This window comes from Oreochromis aureus, linkage group 5 (assembly GCF_013358895.1).
Source record: "Oreochromis aureus strain Israel breed Guangdong linkage group 5, ZZ_aureus, whole genome shotgun sequence".
Classification (NCBI taxonomy): Eukaryota; Metazoa; Chordata; class Actinopteri; order Cichliformes; family Cichlidae; genus Oreochromis; species Oreochromis aureus.
In genome coordinates, this window is record NC_052946.1 from 5,798,853 (window position 1) to 5,820,667 (window position 21,815).

The 21,815-nt window shown below is 40.0% G+C and overlaps 1 protein-coding gene across 1 annotated transcript; it reads left to right on the plus strand.

Moving 5' to 3' along the window:
- The first annotated feature begins 491 nt into the window (after window positions 1-491).
- On the plus strand, window positions 492-20,856 carry mfsd4aa (major facilitator superfamily domain containing 4Aa). Its single transcript, XM_031730312.2, has 10 exons — window positions 492-885; window positions 9,677-9,875; window positions 11,019-11,273; window positions 15,346-15,469; window positions 15,569-15,684; window positions 16,749-16,922; window positions 17,978-18,125; window positions 19,602-19,672; window positions 20,001-20,121; window positions 20,476-20,856. The coding sequence occupies exons 1-10, from the start codon at window positions 656-658 to the stop codon at window positions 20,526-20,528; spliced, it is 1,491 nt and encodes a 496-aa protein (XP_031586172.1). The 5' UTR covers window positions 492-655; the 3' UTR covers window positions 20,529-20,856.
- The last annotated feature ends 959 nt before the right edge of the window (window positions 20,857-21,815 follow it).

Here is a 21,815-nt window from a genome sequence, read left to right on the forward strand (position 1 = left end):
AACCTGTAATTAGTTCTTAATTTGTAAGTAAAATTTTCGCAATGACGAACTAAAATCATGATTTATTAGTTATTCCAAAATATATATTTCAAAAGAGCCCACAGTGACACAGGTGTCACCGCCCCTTTACACACTGAGGAAAGTTCCTGTTAAAGGTTCAACACTGACTGAAGGATCTGGGCCCTTGTGGGTTAACTATGTTTTTTTTCTTAGATCTTCCAATTCTATACACCGTTTAATGACATCATTTCTCATTATGTATCGTTTGCTCTTGAGAATGTTGCTTTGAATCTTACAGCCATACCCGTACAGCCTCCTGTAATGATAGTCACATGAGAATTCCGTCAACCCAGGACCACAACAACTTTTAGACTTTTTTGACCTCACAGAAAACGGATCTCGGACGAGACGAAAACGGATCAGACCTGCCATCATCATGAGGGCGGTTCTTTCGACAGCCAATCAACGTGATTTTCACTACAAGCTCGCTGGCACAGCAGTGGAGAGCGCCTCGGCTGAGTGCTCACACTGTGTTTACTTTGTCAGCTGGCAGTGTGTTCAGTTCAGTTCAGTGTGAAGGAGCCGGCTCTGTGGATATGAGCAGCTGGCAGCTGTGAGGCCTCTAAGGACTTCCGTCTACTCAGAAGTGTTGACGATGCTGCTGGACGAGCGGATCTGGTCGCTGTTTAAGCGCCACTGGCCACAGACTCTCACCTACTGGAGCGTGTTCTTCAGCTTCGGCCTGTGCATCGCCTTCTTGGGACCCACTATCCTGGACCTGAGGTGTCAGACCCAGTCGACCCTGCAGCAGATCACCTGGGTGTTTGTCTCTCAGCAGTTCTTTCTGCTGGTGGGCAGCAGCGTGGGAGGACTGTTTAAGAAAACGTGAGTCTGGTTAGTGAACACCGAGTGTTTTCATGAGGTCTAGCTTCACATGTAAAACACATCACCGCTCAGTGTACTCACTGTTTCATCCAGTGCGTCCTCTGCCAATCATCAATGCTTTGACCTGTTTTTGTTATCAGAGCCCAGCTGTGAAAGCTGACGGTGAATCCTCTCTCACTCTGTATGTGTGATGGGTTAGACACAAGCCCACTGGGAAAGTTTCTAACAGGGTCCATGTGAACCCACACCCAAGGAGTGTGTAGCATAACATAGTTTGCATGTCAGTGATGAACTTTATAATAAACAAAGGATTATATACTTCATCTTTAAAGGTCCCAGCTGTGCGTCAAAGGGAGTTACTATTAAGTGTTCTCAATCTATGCCCGGTTCCACACATTTCCTAAAAGAACCTGATTTGTACTAAAAGCAGGATATGAATAAACTGCTGGTTGCAAAGCTGAAGCCACTGACGTCAGTGGTTACAGGAGAGGCTACTCTCTCAGGTGGATCTGTTATCAGGGTTTCTGTGAGTGCACTACAAGCACAGCTGTCTGCAGGAACCTTTCTAGATACGAAAACCACAATTGTTAAACTAGTTAATATGTCTTATTAGCCTTCTGTTACATGTTGAAAATACACTTATTCACAAGGGGGTGTCACAGTGGGTAGCTTGGCATGTTTGGATCTTTAGCTTGTTAAGTTTTAGGGAGCCACTTAACCATGAAAGCAGCTAAAAAAAGTTTTTTAAATAAGGAAAAGAGGACGAGTTTTACCTGTTAAGTTTAGGTGAGTTCACTTATGTCCTCTAATTCACCTGCGTCATCTAATTACAGGACTTAACTGCAGTGATATCAGCGTTCTTGTTTTGTTCTGGCAGAATAACTGGTTCTCACATTTGAGCAGGACAGTGGTTTAGAGTTTCACAGAGTACAGAACCATATAGACTAACTACCCCTGTGGGTAACAAAGACATGCCTTTGCTCATATCTCTGCTACCTTTAAAGCTTGCTTTTTGGTCCAAAAATAGAATAGTTCCATTTTAAATAAACACATACAGATGTAAGTTAAGGTCTATGAATATACAGAAAATATAACTCAGCAGATAAATTACTACACCAAATGGGATTTTTTTTCATTTTTGGTTATTAAAACAATATTATAGAATGACTGAGGTTGAAATTTTGCAAAATATTGTGTTCTTGATGGAGGGCTCAGTATGAAATGTTTTGTTCCTGATTAAAAATAGTGTTGAAATAATTTTCTGACTGCAGCTAGACTTTCACCTGTGACAGTTGGACAGAATACTGTATTTGACTGGCAGATCTATGGCATGCAAATGACAGAGTTTTGGTTCACATTTGTGTTTGAAATTTCCAGCCATTGAGCAGGAATGACAGATTGTGTGAAATGGAAATCTACATGTGTTGGGACACAATGGACATACAGTATAATGCCAAACACATTCACTAGACATCCCATTCTTAATCCATAGAGCTTAATATGATGTCAGCCGCTATTTGCGGCTATAACAGCTTCACCAAGGTTTAGTTTTTATGGAAATTTCTGACCATTTTTCCAGAATCACACTTGTGAGGTCAGACACTGATTCTCTAACTCATCCCAAACGTGTTCTGTCAGGTTGATTTGAGGACTCTGTGCAGGCCAGTTAAGTTCTTCCACACCAAACCAACTCGTCCGTGTCTTTATGGACCTTACTTTGTGCGCTGGTGCACAATGATGTTTGAACAGGAAGGAGCCATCTCCAAACTGTTTCCACAAAGTTGGGAGTATGGAATTGTCCAAAATGTCTTAGTACACTGAAGCATTAAGAGTTCCTTTCAATCAGAATCAGAATCAGAATACTTTATTGATCCCGAGGGGAAATTATTTTGGTTACAGTGCTCCAGTACAAACAGTAACAAAAACAGACAATACAAGAAGTTAGAAATAGCACAATATATACAATATATACATATATATAAGTCACTTACTAATAAATATCTGATAAATATCTGAATAAGAAAGAAGCGCATGTGCAAAAAAGGTGTAGCAATAGCAGTATACAGGGAGATCGCCACAGGCAGGAATGATTTCCTGTGCCGTCCAGTGGTGCTTTTTGGTAATCTCAGTCTCTCACTGAATGTTGGGGTTTTTGGTAAATGGGAAAAAGCCTTTTGAACCTTGGAACGTTCCCATGGAAGCCCAGTCTCTTTCTTATTGTTGAACCATCAAAACTGACCTTAACTGTGAGACTTTTGAGACGTCCTGGATGAGTTGTTCTTGATGTTTCTTTAAATCGTGGCAAGATGTGTTACTTTTTGAGATCTTTCAGCTTACTTCACTTTGCCATACATGTTCTACTTCACTGAGCAGGTCTGGCAGTACTCAGGATTGTGTGGCTATTGAGCAGAGATTAGCTTTCCAAAAAATGTAGTTAATCACAATTAATTTATGATTGAACAAGGAGGGAATTATTTTTTTTTACATAGGGGCAAGTAGGTTTGGATAGTGTTTCCCATAATAAATTAAATCATTAAAAAAAAAAAAAAGATTTTCTATTTACTTGGGTTATTTTTTAAATAATTAAATTTGTTTCATGATCTGAAAAGTGAGAAAAAAGAGAAAACCAGAAATTAGGAAGTGGGTAAATACTTTTTCACAGCACTGTTTCATCGTGGTACCTATAATACGGGCATATGGAATTCTCTAGTTAATGACCTACAGTACTGTATGTTTAAATGATCTACAAGAATTTTGACACATTGCGATAGCAGTTAGAAAAATAAGCACGCATAAGATTTGAGGGACTTGACAAGGGCCAAATTGTTATGGCTAAATGACTGGGTCACAGCATCTCCAAAACTGTAACTCTTGTGGGGTTTTCCCAGTCTGTGTGAAATAGGGCTGCCACAAACGATTATTTTGATAGTCGACTAGTCACCGATTATTTTTGCGATTAGTCGACTAATCAGATCATGCATCCATTGGAAGTACAATGTACAGCTTATTGCACCAGCATGCATCTGCTCTTATATAACTATCATTAGCTTACAGCGTGTTTAAGGTATGTGTTAACTAAAAACAAAGACAAGATGATAGTTTATTAAACTTTTAATGAAATTTGCAGATTGTTTCGGTGGACTTTAATAAACTCAGCCGTCTGCTCCTTGCTATCTAAAATATAACAGGACACCGAAGTATATTCTCGAGCATCTCACACTTCTGATAATCAGAAGTTGTCTGGTTGTTTATTCAGCTGTGTAAAAACTATAACTTTCATCTCAGCCAAACCGATTTACTCAGGAACAAATAAAATACTGAAAAAAGCCAAACAATAACATTTTTAAGTTATCTAAGTGACTTATATATCATGTTTAACCTGAGTAGCGAAAGACGGCGGTGGGTTTGAAAATGATTTGCCCGGAGTCCGGTGTTCTCACCGGCTCTAGTGAGCCTAGAACCCCGGTTAGCTATCGAGCTTGTGGGTAACAGACGTCTCCGAAAACGTCGGAGCACTTTTGAAAATATGTGATGTCTTGATAAACCGAGCAGATATTTGAGGTTTACACAGCTACATTCTCGCCTGAAAATATGTTAAATGTTTATTTTGTGACCCAGAAAGAATAATAAGAGTAACATTTAGGGATGCACCGATACCGATACTGGTATCGGGTATCGGGCCGATACTGTAAAATGCGCGCGTACTCGTACTCGTAAAAGTTAACCGATACCATGAACCGATACTAATGTAGCCCGGATGGGAATTTGGGAGTAGATACTCATAATTCCCATGGACTTGAACGCCACGGTAACATAAGGTGTTCACAGTTATGTGATGTAACTGTACCCTGAATTTAATTTGCCCTGTAATATGTCACAAGGTAAATACAGGTAATTAATTAGAGCAATCAAACTGTTATGTTAATCATAAAGTATTATTGTATGGTATGTAACTCTGAAGGAGTTAAAATATTGTTCAGAGTTCTAATTTTCTGGAGGCCCGTGAAGGTAGCATATAACGGGACTTGTGTATCTGTTGCAATGGAGGAGGAGAAGAGAACGGCATGGAGAGATGCACGAGGTTAGCTGAGCCAAAGTGAGAGACTCGGCTAGTTTTACTGAGGTTAACTAGCACAAAAGAGTGTGTGACTAGAAAGCTAACCGTGTGGGAGCTTCGCAACAGAGTGTGGGTGAAGTGACTTTTGTTTCAACGGTAGCACCACCGTGGAAATCTGTGTTTCCAGCTAAGACCGTCGAGGCTAAAGGCTAGCCGGACTGCTTGGCTGCGCCACGGCGGCAGCCGCTATGGACTGTCGGAGAGCTGGACAGTGACGGGCTAACGCGCTGTAGCAGAGACAGCATCGGGTCCGCAGGGAGTGGATTTAGTGTGGGACTGGTGAACGGCGACCTACCGAGCAACGGAACTGTAAGTCAGACTTTGTGCTCTTACTGGGGAGAAGAGGATTTTTCTCCATCGTCCGGCGTGAGCAGCAAACAGGCCTGCAACAAGTGTGAATGTGAGTGTGTGTGGGGCCCATGTGTGAATATTGTATGTTTAGTGGAGTTATATAACGTGTTTTGGAGTGTATATTAGTGAGTCACTTACCAAAAGGTGATAACATAAGTTGGGTTGTTTAATATAATTTGAAAGGGAATTATGTCATTTATACAGTGTATTTCATTTGGTTAAGGAATTGGAATATCATTTGAGTTTAAAAAGGGATGTGTTGTACAGTATTTGTCTCTGCCCTTACGCTCAGTAAACGTTTCGCTTTGTGTTAAAGAGTTGTCTGGGGTCGTTTCTTTACTACTGGTTAAGTTTAACTTGTGTGTGGTAGAAGTATCGGATTTTGTACTCGGTATCGGCAAGTACTCAGATCTAAGTATCGGTATCGGATCGGTTTGAAAAAATTGGTATCGTTGCATCCCTAGTAACATTAAAACTAACTAGCTGCCGCCATTGTTGGAAACTGAGCAGGGCCGCGCTATGAATTCTGGGACACAGCTTCTTCTTCTTCTGGGTTTAACGGCAGCTGGCATCCTTGTACATGCAGTGCTGCCATCTTCTGTTTCAGTGCGTTATTACACTCTTAAATCCTACTACTTATTCCTTATTTTGGGATCTTACAAAGCTTCAAACGACGCGTCGACTATGGCTGTATCCCAATTCAGGGTCTGCAGCCTTAAAGTACGCAGCCTCAACGGTCCTCAAGGGCCGCGTACTCAAAGACCGCTAAGGCCGGAAGTGTGAGGCTTGTGAAATGGGACGGTCTAGCCTCCGTCGCGCTGCCCAGGTTGCCTAGCAACCATGATAGCTGGAACCGTGTGGTTGACAGAAATGAAGGAGAACATATTTTGTTCGTTTGTTTGTTTCTACATGAGCTTTGTGTGATTTAATAAGTATCTGATTTAATAAGTATCTGAGGCTGAGACCACAGGACTGTAAAACATGATTGTTGGGCTTCATTTCTGTACTGAACAGTCATTTTAAGATTAGCTAGTAAATAACAATTAGTTAATGTTGTTCATGAGACTAAAGTCAGTGTAAATATGAGATGGCCAATATTATAGTTATTATATTAATCATTATAAGTTATTACAGCAGTGAGTTTGAACTCTCAAATCAAATCATTTCTATTGTCACATCACATGTGCAGGTACACTAGTACAGCACATGTGATGTGAACTCTGTGTCAAATACTGAGCTTCAGTAAAGATTCAAGTTGCATTTATTTATATGTCCTATCACCTTAAATCTTCACTCAAAGACAAGTATCTTTGACAGTGTATATATAGGTGTATCATATATAAGAGACAAATGTTGTTTCTTCAGTATGTTGGCATTACTAAATTTGCCTCATTGCTTACATATATTTATAAAAAGAAAATGTACAAGCTGTGATAACTGTTTCTGATAGAATGAAGAGTAGACTGATATATGAAATATTCCTTTATTGGGTGAGAAAATCAGACCATGTCATAACAGCTTTAAGTCATACAGAATAGATATCAGAGCCTTAAACAGGCTGACTCCTGCTAAATGCGTCAAACTGGGCAGAAAGTACACAAACACATAACATCCTTATAGAATATGATGTAACACTATAGATCAACTTACCTCAGAATATATAAAGCATATAAACAATTACAGCAATATGATGCAACAAACACAGCAGTACTACTAATCCAAAATACTCAAAGCTTCATAGAACTGAAACAAACATTTATTTTTAGCTCCATTCTGCTGCTGATACATACTTTAGGTTTCTGAATATTAAACTTTCTGCCTTTCATAGTGTGTAACTTGAAGGCCCCGAGTACTTTCTCCCACACTGAAAACACTGGAATGATCAAATTATTTGAACATTACCTAATAAGACTGATTCAGGACAGACAATTAGTTATTCTAAACTTTCCTAGCAGTCCTTCACAAACAGGGAACAGTCTGTCTATTCTCTCCATCTGTCAGCTGTTGCTGGCTCTTCCTCCTCCTCTTCCTCACACACTCCTGAGTTTGTCCTGGTGGATCATCAGGGGTGCAAAGCCTCACAGATGATGTGCAGCAGTGGGTCCCTCAGTCTGTCCTCACTCTGGACACTTGCAGTCGTCACACATGGAAATCAAATGTGTGATAAGCTGCAGGATTCAAACACAAGTGTAACTTATAAATACATGTTCATACTTTTATTCCACAATCAGAGAGAAAGAAACAGAGAGAGAGTGCAGGACAGACAGACAGGTGACAGTCTCAGGTGTATACACTGCTACAAAACAGCACAAGAGAAGGAGGATTTAGTGTTTGTGTTATTACGAGTGCTAAACAAGAAGAGTTCCCAGATGGTCCAGTGGACACATGTGTGACTCCTGTGATTAAAGCATCTTTCTTTCAGCTTAACGAGTGAACCGTCAGCTCGTTCAAACACACGTTAAAGTCCGTTTGGCTCGACACCACCGAACAGAGGCAGCAATATAACATAGCTAACATTAACAGTGCAGTGAATCCTGCTTGTGCCGTGATATTCAGGACTGCAAACCGAGCAGCATCACTGACTTTCAGCTTGTTGTGTTTGTGGATATATGGCTGACTTTAATTATACATAAAATCATCACATTCTCTGTAAGATTAAATTCAACTATATATATATTTAGAAGGCTTTAAAACCAAGTTAACGCTGAAAGTACAAACATCGCTAATGGTAAATAACTTTGTCGACATGTGGCCAACAGTAATGTTTTAATGTTCCTCATTGTTAAACATTTGCACATAAATAAGTGATATAATATTCAGTACTTACGTTTAACAGTTTACTCTTCGGCCGCTACGCTTCTGCCGTCTGCGGCAAAATAATCCACAGTGACTGCCGCGCTATGAATTGTGGGATATGTTGGGCCACGAAGCTTACATCGCCACAGCCTTAAAATTCAGGGAAATGAAGGCCGCATTTCAGGGCCGCATTTCGAGCAGCCTTTGAATTGGGACAGCCTTCGGCACGCCGCTGTGACGTAATCGGCCTTAAAATGCAGCCTTTAAGGCTGCAGACCCTGAATTGGGATACAGCCTATTAGTCGTCGATGATCGTGACTAGTCGACTAATCGTGGAAGCCCTATTGTGAAAGGGAGTCCAAGGAAGGAACAGTGGTGAACCAGAGACTGAGTCATGGTTGGCCAAGTCTCAGTGATGCATGTTGGTGGCAAAGGTTGGCCTTTGTGGTCAGACCCAAGAGAAGAGCTGATGCCTGTCCACTGCCGAATTCTTACATAGGGAACACCAGGCAGGATGCACTATAGAAAGAAGGTAAGCCGGTAGAAAGGTAATGCCAATGTTCTGCTGGGAAACCTTGGGTCCTGCCATTATTGTGGATTTTACTTGTACATGTACCACCTAGCTAAGCATTGTTGAGGACCACATCCACCTTTTCATGGGTGTATTCATGGGGTTTTCCCTTATAGCTGTGGCCTCTTTCAGCAGAATAATGCACACTGCCACAAAGACAAAATGGTTCAGGAACAGTGAGTTTGAGGTGTTCAGCTGTGATCCATCTTCAGCTTCCCAAAATGTCCCTGTTTAGCGTGTGGCTAAAGCAAAGTCAAGTGGATGTTAAGGGGTTAAACAGCCAACCATGTTTCTTGGACCTTTGTTTTTTTTAACCATTATCTTTTAGTGCAACTACATTGTTTTTTCATTATCACTGTTGAGAAAGCTCCTTTATCTTTATTGTGTTTGCTGCTCACCTTGCAGCACAAACACATTTCCCAAAACCTAATCCTGGATGTGTTTGTGTGCACTTTGGAGGCCTTAAACAGTACATTTATATAATTTAAAGTGGAAGCCTTTACAAACTCAGCAGGTGTGATTCATTATTTTTGCTGCTGGTTTTTTACCCTCTGGTGGTTTTTATGAATGTCCCTGTAGCTAACAGAGGATTAACTGGGACAAGCTGAAAGAGAAGAATGGAAAGTTGGCAGGAAAGAAGGGGAATGTAAGGTGAAGATAAGATGTAGGTTTACTGAAACTCTATGTATGTGTGTGTTTCTGTGTGTGTTTGGGGGGTGGGGGTGAGGGGCTGTGATAAATCTGGCTAGGTAAATAAGTTTGAGCGACAGACCATCAAGGTGACTTTACTGCAGCAGTAAGTAGGTGTGAATGTAGGCGGAAGATTATTGTTGGTATTTTCCTTTAGTTTTAGGTTAGTAGAGCATAAGAAGTTTATTTATTCAAACAAAACTCTATCATATGTACACTGCATAATGTGTATGTGTGTATTCCATCCTCTGCTCCCTCTTTTTTAGCCTCAAGTCCTCGCTCTTAGCCCTCTTCTTCTGCACCCTCATCATCTCGCTGGTGTTTGCCGTCATACCACTATGTCACCACGTGATACTGCTGTCCATCGCCATGGCGCTGGCTGGCAAAGCCATGGGCGTGATCGACACCATCGCCAACCTGCAGCTGGTGAAGCTGTACCAGAAGGACTCTGCCATCTTCCTGCAGGTCAGTAAGATGTTGATGTGTCTGTCTGTGTGTGTCGGTGCAGTTAAAAAGCTGCTGTGACTGTGGGTCAATTTGAAAAAAAAAAAAAAAAAAAAAAAAGAAAATCACTGTTTGACATAGCCTTGTTGAAAAAGTGAGGGAAGTAACTGAGAAAAATGGTGCCTTAATGAGCATTTTTATTTAGTCAAAGAGTCACATGGTTTTGTGAATGGATTTTCATGGGTTTTATAGGTTACTCATTTGTTTACTATACTGTTTGGATTCCTTTCACTGGGCTCATTAGGAGGCCAAACTACGTTAAAAGGAGAGTGAATGTGTGACTTGCATTCATCATGCCAACAGAAACCAGGCGCCTGCACAGTCAGGTGAAAATCCTGTTTGCTTGTCATTGCAAATGACCCCTTATCACGCTGCCCATAGTCGTGCTCCAAAGCTGCATGATTATGGCAAGAATGATTATAACAATTATTTTGTTCAGTCTTAAAATGACTTTTGTCATGATTATTAACTGGCTTTAGAGACAAAGTGTCTTTTTATTGCATGTCATATAAATTGAATACTGCTTTCACATCTTAATGTCTGTATAAATCTTAGCATCTCTTAGAAGAAAATACATGTAAGAAAAGAAAACGCACCAAAATGTAGCACAAAATTAATTCAGAAGGACACTTTCACTTCACTTCACCTTTACATTGTTCTGCATTCATACATTATACTAATAAATTAGTCTTTGCAGACAAATAATATAAAGTCTGTCATTCCGTCCTGTCTCTAATGCTGTGTTTTTTGTCCAGACTATTCCAAGAAACTTCAAGTTGTGTGGTTCAGGGAACAGCTGTGATAATTGGTCAGTGGCTGATTTGGTCAACAGAGCACGCATTTTAAATATCGCTTGATCATGCTCGTATAATTGTTGGAAACCAAAATCGTGATTGAGTTAAAAATTTTATTAATTGTACAGCCCTGGCTGATAGTACAATGCCAGCTAAAATAAATTAATAAATACATGCAGAGCTGGACGAGGGTGCAATGTTTTAAAAAGTAAAAACAAAACAACTTTTTTAATCTTGAAAGTTCTGACTCCTTGACTGCTAGATCCTCTTAATTTTAATAACGCAGGCCGCTGTTCGTGTGTCTTGCTAGGCCTTGCATTTCTTCACAGGCCTTGGGGCACTGGTCAGTCCCCTGGTGGCCGATCCCTTCCTGGCTGAGGACAGCTGTGTGCTGGGAGCTAACTGGACCACCAACTCATCCTCTCCCAGGGACCTACAGCACCTCCGCAGCACCCTCGCTGGCCATGGAGCAGCACTGCACAACATCTCTCACGTTCGTCTGTATACCGAGGGGGTTGTCGTCACCAGGGTGTCGTATGCTTTCTGGATCATGGCTCTTATCAATGTGAGAAAAAGAATGATCCTTGATTTCTTAGTTTTTTTGTATATTTTTCACACTTAAATGTTTCAGATTATCAAACCAGTGTAAATATTAGGCAATGATAACCCGAGTAAATACAAAACAGAGTTTTTAAGTCATGATTAACTACATTTTTTGGAAAGAAGGTCCATTTCTCTTACAGTAACCAGGCTTAGTTACTCCAGAGTCACTGAATCAAAAAAAATCCTTTTCTGGACTGACGAGATAACAGCTGAACTTTCTGGAAGCTTTGAGTCCCATCATATCTGGTGTAAAACTAACACAGCATTTCATAAAAAGAACATCATACCAGCAGTCAAACATGGTGGTGGTCTAGGCCTGCTTTGCTGCTTCAGAACCTGGATGACTTGCTGTAATTGGTGGAACCATGAATTCTGCTCTCTAACAGAACATCCTGAAGGAAAATGTCCGGCCATCACTCCATCTCCTAAAACTCAAGTGCTCTTGAGTAATGGTTCAAAATAATATAACACACCTATGAATGGCTAAAAAAAAAGAATGTTTTAGAGTGACCTAGTCAAAATCCAGACTTAGATTTGACTGGGATGTCTTGCAATGTCCTTAAACAGGCCGTTAATGCTTGAAAACTGTCCAGTGTGTCTGTGGTGCCACCAGTTATTAGGTTTAAGAAGCCATTACTTTTTCAACTGTCTTGAAGGAGTTCACAGAGATGCTGAGCACTTGTTGGTCCTTCTGCCTTCACTCTGTGGTCCATCTCATCCAACCATCTCGACTGGGTTTAGGTCAGGTGACTGTGGAGGCCTGACCATCTGGTCTGATCTGGGGTCATTGTCCTGTTGAAAAATAAATGATGGTCCAACTAAATGCAAACCAGATGGGATGGCATGTTGCTGCAGGATGCTGTGGTAGCCATGCTGGTTCAGTGACTTCAGTTTTGAATAAATCCCCAACAGTGTCACCAGCAAAGCACCCCCACACCATCACACCTCCTCCTCCATGCTTCACAGTGGGAACCATGCAGGTAGAGACCATCTGTTCACCTTTTTTGCATCGCACAAAGACACGGCGGGTGGAACCAAAGATCTTGTAAAATCACTTGTAAAATCTCAGATATCCACCGTCAACTTACCTCTGTAGGAGCTTCCGACTCTGAAGTAGACTTCCTGTTTCCCCCACTGTCTTCCTGTCAGTTATTTTCAAGCTTTACTCTTCCCCCCATAACTGATGTATCTAATCTTATTAAAAAATCTAAATCATCCACCTGTCAACTTGACCCTCTTCCCTGTTAGTTAAAGCCTGTCTTCTCTTCCATTCCTCCCTTAACACTGGAATCGTTCCTTCATCTCTGAAAAAGGCTTCTGTTATTCCAACTCTCAAAAAGCGTGGTGCAGACCCCAATAACTTTGATAATCTTCGCTCTATATCAAATCTCCCCTTTATTTCAAAAATTCTTGAAAAAGTTGTTGCCTCCCAGCTTCACTTACACCTCAATAACCATAATCTCTATGAACAATTTCAATCTGGTTTCTGCCCCAATAATAGCACAGAAACTGCTTTGTTAAGGATTACCAATGACCTTCTGATGGCAGCTGATTCTGGTCTCCTATCCATCCTAATTCTTCTTGATGTTAGTGCGGCGTTTGATGCCATTTCTCACAATATCCTCCTGAACCAGTTAGCATCCACTGACATTAGTCATACCCCCCTTGCTTGGTTTGCCTCATCTTTCAGACCACACTGAGTTTATCCAATTTTAATCCCACTCTTCAAGTCTCTATCCTGTTTCTGCTGGTGTGCCCCAGGGTTCAGTATTAGGGCCTCTTTTATTCATTATTTACATGCTCCCTCTTGGTCATATATTCCGAAAATATAATATAAATTTTTACTGCTATGCCGATGACACCCAGCTCTACATTTTTTCTAAACCCAGTTCATCCCTCCCGACCTACCTCCCTCTAAAAGTGTCTTATCGAGATTAGATCATGGTTCTCCTCCAATTTTCTTAAACTTAACAGTAATAAAACCGAAGTTTACTTGTTGGTACAGCCTCTATCTTAACCAAATCCCACAGTTTTTCCATTAACATTGAAAAATTCTCTTACCCTACTCTTTCATTCCAGTCTCACATTAATTACATAACCCGGTCTGCATACTTCCGCTTACATAATATTAACCGACTCCGTCCTGTATTGATTACTGCAATTCCCTCTTATTTGGTCTCCCTAAAAGGTCCCTTCATAAACTCCAACTTTAAAATTCTGCGGCTCGGGTCATAACCCGTACTCCGTCAAGAGCTCATATTACCCCAGTTCTTCAGCAGCTTCACTGGTTGCCCATAGAAGCCAGGATAAACTTTAAAATCTTACTTCTCATATACAAGTGTATCCATAAATCTGCTCCTTTCTATATGTGTGACCTGCTTCATATCACCACTGTTTCCCACCCTCTCAGATCCTCATCTGCTTTTCATCTTACTGTTCCGTCCGGACGTCTTATCACTATGGGGAACAGAGCCTTCAGTTGCTCTGCTTCTCAGCTCTGGAACTCTCTTCCTCCAGCCGTAAGAAATATAGACTCTCTTCCGGTTTTTAAGTCACAGCTCAAAACACATCTGTTCAAAGTGGCTTATTCGCTTTAAGGCTGATTTGATCTGTTTTTAAGTTCTGTTTTGCAATTTTAACTTATTTTATGTATTTTATGACTATTGCTCCTTTTATTAATTTTGTTCTTTTATAAGGTGACCTTGGGTTTTTGAAAGGTGCCCTCAAATAAAATGCATTATTGTTGTTATTATTATTATCATTATTATTATTATTATCATTATTATTATTATGATAGCATGCATCCCAGCAAGTCCGTGAACATATTGGGAGGTCAGTTCCTTGATCATTAAGCTAGTGATTATGCACATGTACTGTTTATAAGGTTGGGGAAACCTACAGTCAGCAGAGACTGAAGAAGTCACTTGGATGAGTGACGAAACGTTTCTCCCACTGAGAATGCTACATCCAGATAATCAGAATCAACCTTTTGGGGTTTCCTTGGTTCCTTTCACCCAGTGACTGTAGAAAATATGGACGACCTAATAGCTCCCCAAAGATGAAGCCAAAATTTCTCTATCGCCCCCTGGTGTCTGGCTGCAGTATAGGTCATAAACCCCATCTCCTCCACATTTGCAGATGGGACTGGGGTCAGACTAAAATAAAAAAATTCTCATCAGATGAGATATATATATTTATATTTATTTTTTTTTATCAGTAGTTCTCGTCATGCTGATTTATGTCCAAGGGATCTCCTTTCTCATAAGTTTGATTCTAATTACTACCATAATGCTGTTAGATTGGGGGCCAACGTCATCATAACAGCTTTGACCAATGATTGGTTTCACCTCTCATCCGAGAAGCTTCTTCAGTTCTTATATAGTTTTAATTTTTTTAACCCCTCTTTGGTCCAAATGATCATTCATCAAGTAAAATACATCAAATTAAACTTTTAATTTGAACTACTACTAGTAAGTCATTAGAACAGTGTAAGAGGTATAAATGGCTTTCTCTTAAACACTGAATTTCAAAGTCTGTAAGTTTGTACCTAAGTTAAATGTTTAGCTTGGTCGAGTAATTAGCTCGGGTGCTGGTGGCGAGGAAACAAAACAATCTGCACTAATTTTTAGCATAGTTTTCTTTCCCATAATGAAATCACTGATGTATCCCATGACTAGATTTCCCAAGTAGTGCTGAACAATTTCACATGAAAATGGCTCAAATGGAAGTTAATGATATAATGACATTTCCAGCATAGCATTACTGCTCCTCAGAGTTGCCTAAACCTCTTGTTTACAGTTTATCTGGGTTAGAAGTAACAGAAGTTTTGATGAAGTAAATAGACTTCCCCATCACTGCGTGCAACATTTTCAGTGTGTGCTGGATCAGTTTCAAGCGGATGACAAGAAAAGAAAGTGTAGATTTTATGTTTGTGAGAAGAGGTTTTCGCAAACATACAAACAGGAAGTGTTGTCTCTTCATTTGGTGAACAACATTCTCTTTGTGTGTCTGTGTGTTTGTGTGTGTTTTGACAGCTCCCTGTCCCAGCGGCAGTGCTCGCATTGATGTCCCATGAGCGATTGCTGCCTTGCTCCAGAAGCAGTCCACGTCTGCTTGATGCAGACTCCAACAGGAGCCCCGCGGGGGACACGGACCAAGGTAGTGCACACGTTTGTTTGTGTGTGTGTGTGTGTGTGTGTGTGTGTGTGTGACAACTTTGCTGAGATGAAAGTGCTCTGAGTGTGACTGTCTCCCCAGGACATGGGAGTGTTTTTAGCTGCTGTAACCCTGCCAAACTCCGGGATCGCCCTGCTACTTTCTTCATCATCCATTCTCTAGGAGGAGCTATCCTCTTTATCACAGATGGGATTATAGTAAGGCTTCCAGCTAACACCACACACAGTTACACATGAACTTTTTACAGTTTGATATAGTGTCTGAGGTGAGAGGGCCAGGTGAATACCTGAATTGCTAACCATGGTGGTCATATTTATAACAATTCCAATGATTAAAGCCATTTAGGACTGCAGTTTGCTTCAAAATGATGAAGAGTAAAAAGGTGATTATTAAGATGAAAACCTGTGGAGACTCAGAGTGTTGATGGAGAAGTATACAATGTGTTTTTGTGGATCTAGAGAAAGTATATGATAGGATGGCAAGAGAAACTGGGGTACTGTATGAGAAATTCTGTTTAAAGACAAAGTTGAGCGAAGGTTGAAATAGCTTGACATGTGCAGAGGAGATATAGTGGATATACTGGACAAAGGATGTTAAAGATGGCGTTTCCAGGCAGGAGGAAAAGATCCCTGAACTGGTCCAAATTTGTTTTGATAGCTGTAGGTAAGTAAAATGGGAACAATCCAAGGATAACCTTTTACACAAGAAACAACAAAACAGGACCGTGATATGTGAGAGCTTCAGTGGTTTTGGCTTTGCTGTATTAAAAGATCATCTAATCGACTAAGAGTCTGCTTAGGAGTAACACAAAGCAGTACATCGATTTACCGTCAGCATTAAAAAAGAAAGTTTGCACTTGTGACATCATGACTGTTTATTACACTGTGTTATATGTTATATTGCACCCATGTTATATTTAGAGAAGCAATATCCTGAGAAGGGATATTGCTTCTATAAATGTGGTAAGAAATCATACAAAAAAGAGCACCTTTAAACGGAGCTTCCTTAAGAAACGTCATTATTGACGGTCACAGACAACCGTCAGTGACCTGCTGATGGTTGTCTGTGAATCCAGTGTAAACAGGCAATATAAAGCTTTAAGAACAAGGCTCAGATATTATGGTGCACTTCCTTTTCCATCAAACAAAGCCTTATTTGATCTGATTATGTGTCGCCAATGAGAACAGGAAAAAAAGTGAATGACAAAGTTTGTTCCCGGGCCTGATCTAACTGACCTCCGGCCGGGTTTCTTGTCCTGCAGGGCTCTTATGCTGGCTTCGTCTACACCTACGCCGTCTCCCCTCCTCTGCTGATGGGCCATAAGATGGCAGGCTGTCTGGACAGCATATTCTGGGCCGCAATCACCGTGGGAAGACTGGCTTCAATGTACCTGTCCTACAGATACACGGCACCCAAGCTGCTCACCGTCAGTCTGGTATGGACACGTGTCTGAAGGACAAATCTGCATGAACACAGATATCACAGGGCAGGAAAAGCAGAGGTGACACTCAGGGGTCAGGCTTTATTCCGCTTAAAGCAATAAGACAGTTGTCTTATGAAAGTTCAAACCAAATATTTGAACAGGGTGGGAATGCAAACCACTGAGAAGAGGATTGTTGTCTGAGTGGGTACACATAGTGCCTTTGAGCAAACCTGGTTTGTCACGTGTGACAGTTTATAGAGGCACTTCTGCTGTTTATCGTCATTTCTTTTTTAGCCTCTGTCTCACTTGGTACCACATTCAGTCTGACTTTTACACATCATTTCAGTCTGATTCATTCCACTCAGTTTCGGCATTGCAGTGTAGTGTCTCTGTGGACAAGCAGTTCATTACAAACGTATAAATGCTGTCCTGCTTGCTCTCATAAATAAGGATTGTTATTATCAGTTTTCTGCTGTGTTAGCCTGAACATAAAGTGCGCTTTTCTCATGCAAAGTGTTACTGTTTTGTTTTGTTTTTTTAAATGTTGTTTTCGCACTTCTTAATTGATGAATTGAAGCAATTAATTAGTTATGAAATGTAAAAACAAAAAGTTTTTTCTACAGTTTCCTGGAGCCCGAGGTGATTTTAAATGATCGTGTTTACAGGTTTTAATCTGTAATGGTTTGTAGTTTTTTTTTGCTTTTTCTAATTTTTCTTCACAACAGGCCCTCAGGTATGTGCTGAAATATCTCAGCTGGTCAAGTGTTAGACTGAAGATCTGACCGACTCTGGTTCTTTGCTGGGTTTTGGCAGCACTTAGCTCCCTTTTAAACTTTAGCAAGACTTTCCAGTGTTAGTCTTAGCTTTCAAATCCAGTCACCTGTTATTTCCACTTCACAACAGTATGTGTACATTTCTATCAACGACTGTGCAATACCTCTCTCTCTGTTCTTTCTGTTTATGTATATTTTATATTTAATGTGTGTGTGTGTGTGTGTGTGTGTGTGTGTGTGTGTGTGTGTGTGTGTGTGTGTGTGTGTGTGTGTGTGTGTGTGTGTTTCTCTCAGGTGGGAGTCATACTGGTTCAGTGTCTGCTGTTAATCTTCTACACCAGCTCTGTGTTTCTGTTCTTTGGCACCTGTGTGTTGGGACTGTGCATCAGCAGTGTGTTCCCCTCTGTGTTAGCCTTCACAGAGGACATATTAGAATACAAAGGTACACACACACACATCGTCAGTGCCTCACAGGAGTACAGTCATCAAACAGTCATTGTTAATATTAGGCTAAGATAACCCGATGATTTCATTTGTTAAAGGGAAAAGGCTTCCCAACCCTACCTGGCCCGGTATAAAATAATAACCTCCCCAACAGAGAGTGGCTTATGAAACTGAATTCAGTTTGTTTTGCCACACTCTGGCCTGATTACTGCCAGACCTGTTGAATCAAAAAGTAACAAATAGAATCTGACCAAGTGAAGTTCTCATAAAGCAACACTTCATGCCAAAATGTAAAGAATCTCAAGAAGAGAAACAAAAGTTTATAAAGTCTTTTCTAAGACTTTGAGGGAGCTCATTTCCAAAAATGGATATAACGTTGAACAGTGGTGAACCTTCACAGGAGGGAAAAATGACTCCTATCAAAATAAGAGCGCACTCTTGACTTATTCAGGGGATCACAAAGGAATGCAGACAAACATGTAAAGAACAGTTAAGGTCAGCGTTCATACAGTTTGCTCACTGAAGTATTTTCATTTTTAATATTTCTTTTTTTGTTAGGATTTATAGAAAAAGAAAAACAACGGTCAGGAAGGGGACAAATACTTTTTCACTGCACCAGGGTGCATACTGCATTTGGAGCTTTTTAAGTAATCTGATAACCAGTAAATATATTGTAAACCAGTATGAAATGAGTAAAATCATTCCTGATGACACTCAGGAAAAAGTTAAAGGTGAAAGTGTAAAAGAGAATAACTTGTTTGCAAAACATATAAATACAATATTGGATTAAGAGCAGATCAAACTGTGAGCATGAAAATCTGTGCTCACTTTGAATTTCATGCCAGAAAGACAGCAGAAAGAGAGATTTATAATACATGAAATTAAAACTATCACATAAAAATGTAGATCCATGCAGGCATTTTTACATGTAAAAATAAAATATTGATGTTCTGTTTATAATATGCATCATAATTAACTGTAACTGTTTCTACAGTTCTGTTGAGGGTTTTTTTCCCCACATTCCTACACATGAGTGTAATAATTCCCCCAAAAAGACATAGATTGTTTAAATATACATGTTTGTCTTTAAGTATGATTTATTACTAGTTCTTAATGATCAGATCTTACTGATTCATTTATACTTTCATTAGTTTTTAAAATTCTTGTGTCATCCAATTGTTTGTTTCTATTAAAATATTCAAATTAATTTAAATTGAAATTTCTCGATATATTTTACATCAGGTGTTTAATGTAAACAAACAAAAACCCTGTTATCGATGTAACACACAAATATGATCATAATCTAATACATTTATTCATTTTTGTTTGATTGATTATTTTAATTTATTAATAAGCATTGATTGATTTTTTTTTTTTTTTTTTTTTTAGTTGATTGGTTCATGTACACTTTTAGAGGATGCAACTTTTGTCCCATAGCTGTAGATTATTTCTGTGTGCTTATTGTGTGTTACAGGCTGTGCAACAACAGTGCTGGTAACGAGTGCCAGCACGGGGGAGATGCTGCTGCAACTGCTTGTTGGATCGGTAAGAAAGGATTCGAGACTCTTCTGTCTTCCTGAACATTCTTATAAAGTATTCACTTTCACAAAATGCTTTTACATTCAGTGTTTTATATTAATTTCTCGTTTCTTTCTGAAACATTTAAATAACTGTACTATAATAGTGCATGTCCCCTCATTGGGGAACAGGCTTTCAGGTCACTACTGAGCATTTCTGCAGTGACTGTAGCCTGCTGTGTCTGAATGAATTAGGCTAAAGCACCTCAATAACGTTGCCATTGCTTCCCAGGGTCGACCGCTGAGATCTTTGTGATTTGGAACTCTAAATGTGTTTATGTGTGTGGCTCCTGCAGGTGATCCACAGTCAAGGCAGCTACTCCTTCCTGCTATGCGGTACAGTAGCATCCTTTATTGGCTTCTGCCTGTTTCTGCTGCTCCTCTATATCCAGAATATCCACAGAAGCCAGCACACAGGTAAATACATGCAGAAAGACTAAATGATTTGCCAAAACACTGGTGATGCCATCTGAAAATACAAAAGGCAGCCTCAAGTGGCCATTAGAGGAATTGCAATTTTGGCACTTGTGCTTCAGTCACATTTTCTGCCCTGGAGGTTGCTGCCTGGACTCAATTGGACTAATTCTGACGTTTCAATCTGGTTCTATCTGCGCTCACAGGTAGCAAGCCAACAATCAAACCTCCTTTTTCATAATTTTTTTCAGCTTGAGAATATCACATCTGATGCGACCTGTCAGCCTGTGGATGTCTTTTTTTTGTTTTGTTTTTTTCTCCTGTTTTCCTTTAGTAACCAACTCTTTCACCTCTCAGATTTGTCTCAATGCACAGACATGAAAGAGAAACCGAAGACCGGAGACTCATGACGCACTGGAACCCGAGAGAGCAGAGGATACAGCAAAGGGAGAAATACTTCAGGAGAAGCTGACACTCCTTCAAGTTCCCCCAGGGTGGAGGGTTCACAATCACACTCCTGCGTCATGGAAATCACATGCTGAATAATTATTTGCACCCTACTTTCAAAGCCTGATGATCAACAAACAGCTCAATGGATGACTAGAGTGTACACAATCATCTCTTTGAGCACATTAGACTGTGCGTTGATTAAATACGACCTCTTCAGTATGAATGTAAATGGACTGTTATATTAGGACTCGTTTGGTGGTGGAAAATAAAGACGCAGTGTAAGATGTAGTTGGTTAGAGATCTTTTATTATTGGTTTCTCCTACTGTAATTCTTTTTATATGAACTCTTCCTCACACATCAATACGCAATACAATCAATCTTGTGTGTGCATATAAAGTGAGTCACTAATGGAGATTAACAGTCATTTTAAAAAGTGGTTTAGGATGGGGCCAGACTGCAGGCCTTTCTCTGAAGTGTTTTACTTTTGAACTGGTAGATGTTACGAGCAAAGAGTTTCAATTCACTTTCATTTATATAGAACCAAATCAGAACAGTCACCTCAAGCACTTCATATCATAAGGTAAAGATCCTACAATAATATAGATGGTAATCAGACCAGTTCTTATATAGTGCTTTTCTATTCTACCTGAACAACCCAAGCACTTTATACATCATGTCTCATTCACCCAAGTGCTTTTATCCCCCTATGCTTAAGTACTTTATAGCCAACATTTACACACTGATGGATGCAAGCTTCTGTTTAGTACATGACCTCCTGAGCTACAGCCACACCAGACAACAAGCAAGATGTCAGATACCAAAAGATCTTATCTTTCAATTCAAGTGTCTTATATGTACTATATGTTATGCATATTTGACTTAACAATTCTTTTATTCTAAAATTTAAATTTGCCATATGTCATTTGAAAGGGGACTAAGTGGTACTGTAAAGACTATTCCCACGTCTGGTAGACCTTCACAAGAATCCTGAGGGAGGCTGGGGAGCTTAAGTGTACCATGTTCCATATACCCTTTATATGTAAATGGCTAAATGCATTCTCTGCTTAAATCTAACTTTATTAAAATGGTTACCTGTAGTAAAATGACACAGTATCCCAACACCTTCCATAGTTACACCTCTTTCGTAGCTTGCAGCTCATAAAAATCGGTAATCCATTATCTCAGATTATTAGAATATTTTCCAAGGTCAAACAGAAAAGTATTTACAGAAATGCCCAATATCTGA

Coding starts and splice junctions, on each gene's coding strand:
- mfsd4aa (XM_031730312.2), top strand. CDS start 656: ATGCTGCTGGACGAGCGGATCTGGTCGCTGTTTAAGCGCCACTGGCCA. Junction 15,685..16,748: donor TTATCACAGATGGGATTATA/GTAAGGCTTCCA, acceptor CTTGTCCTGCAG/GGCTCTTATGCTGGCTTCGT. Junction 16,923..17,977: donor AGCTGCTCACCGTCAGTCTG/GTATGGACACGT, acceptor TGTTTCTCTCAG/GTGGGAGTCATACTGGTTCA.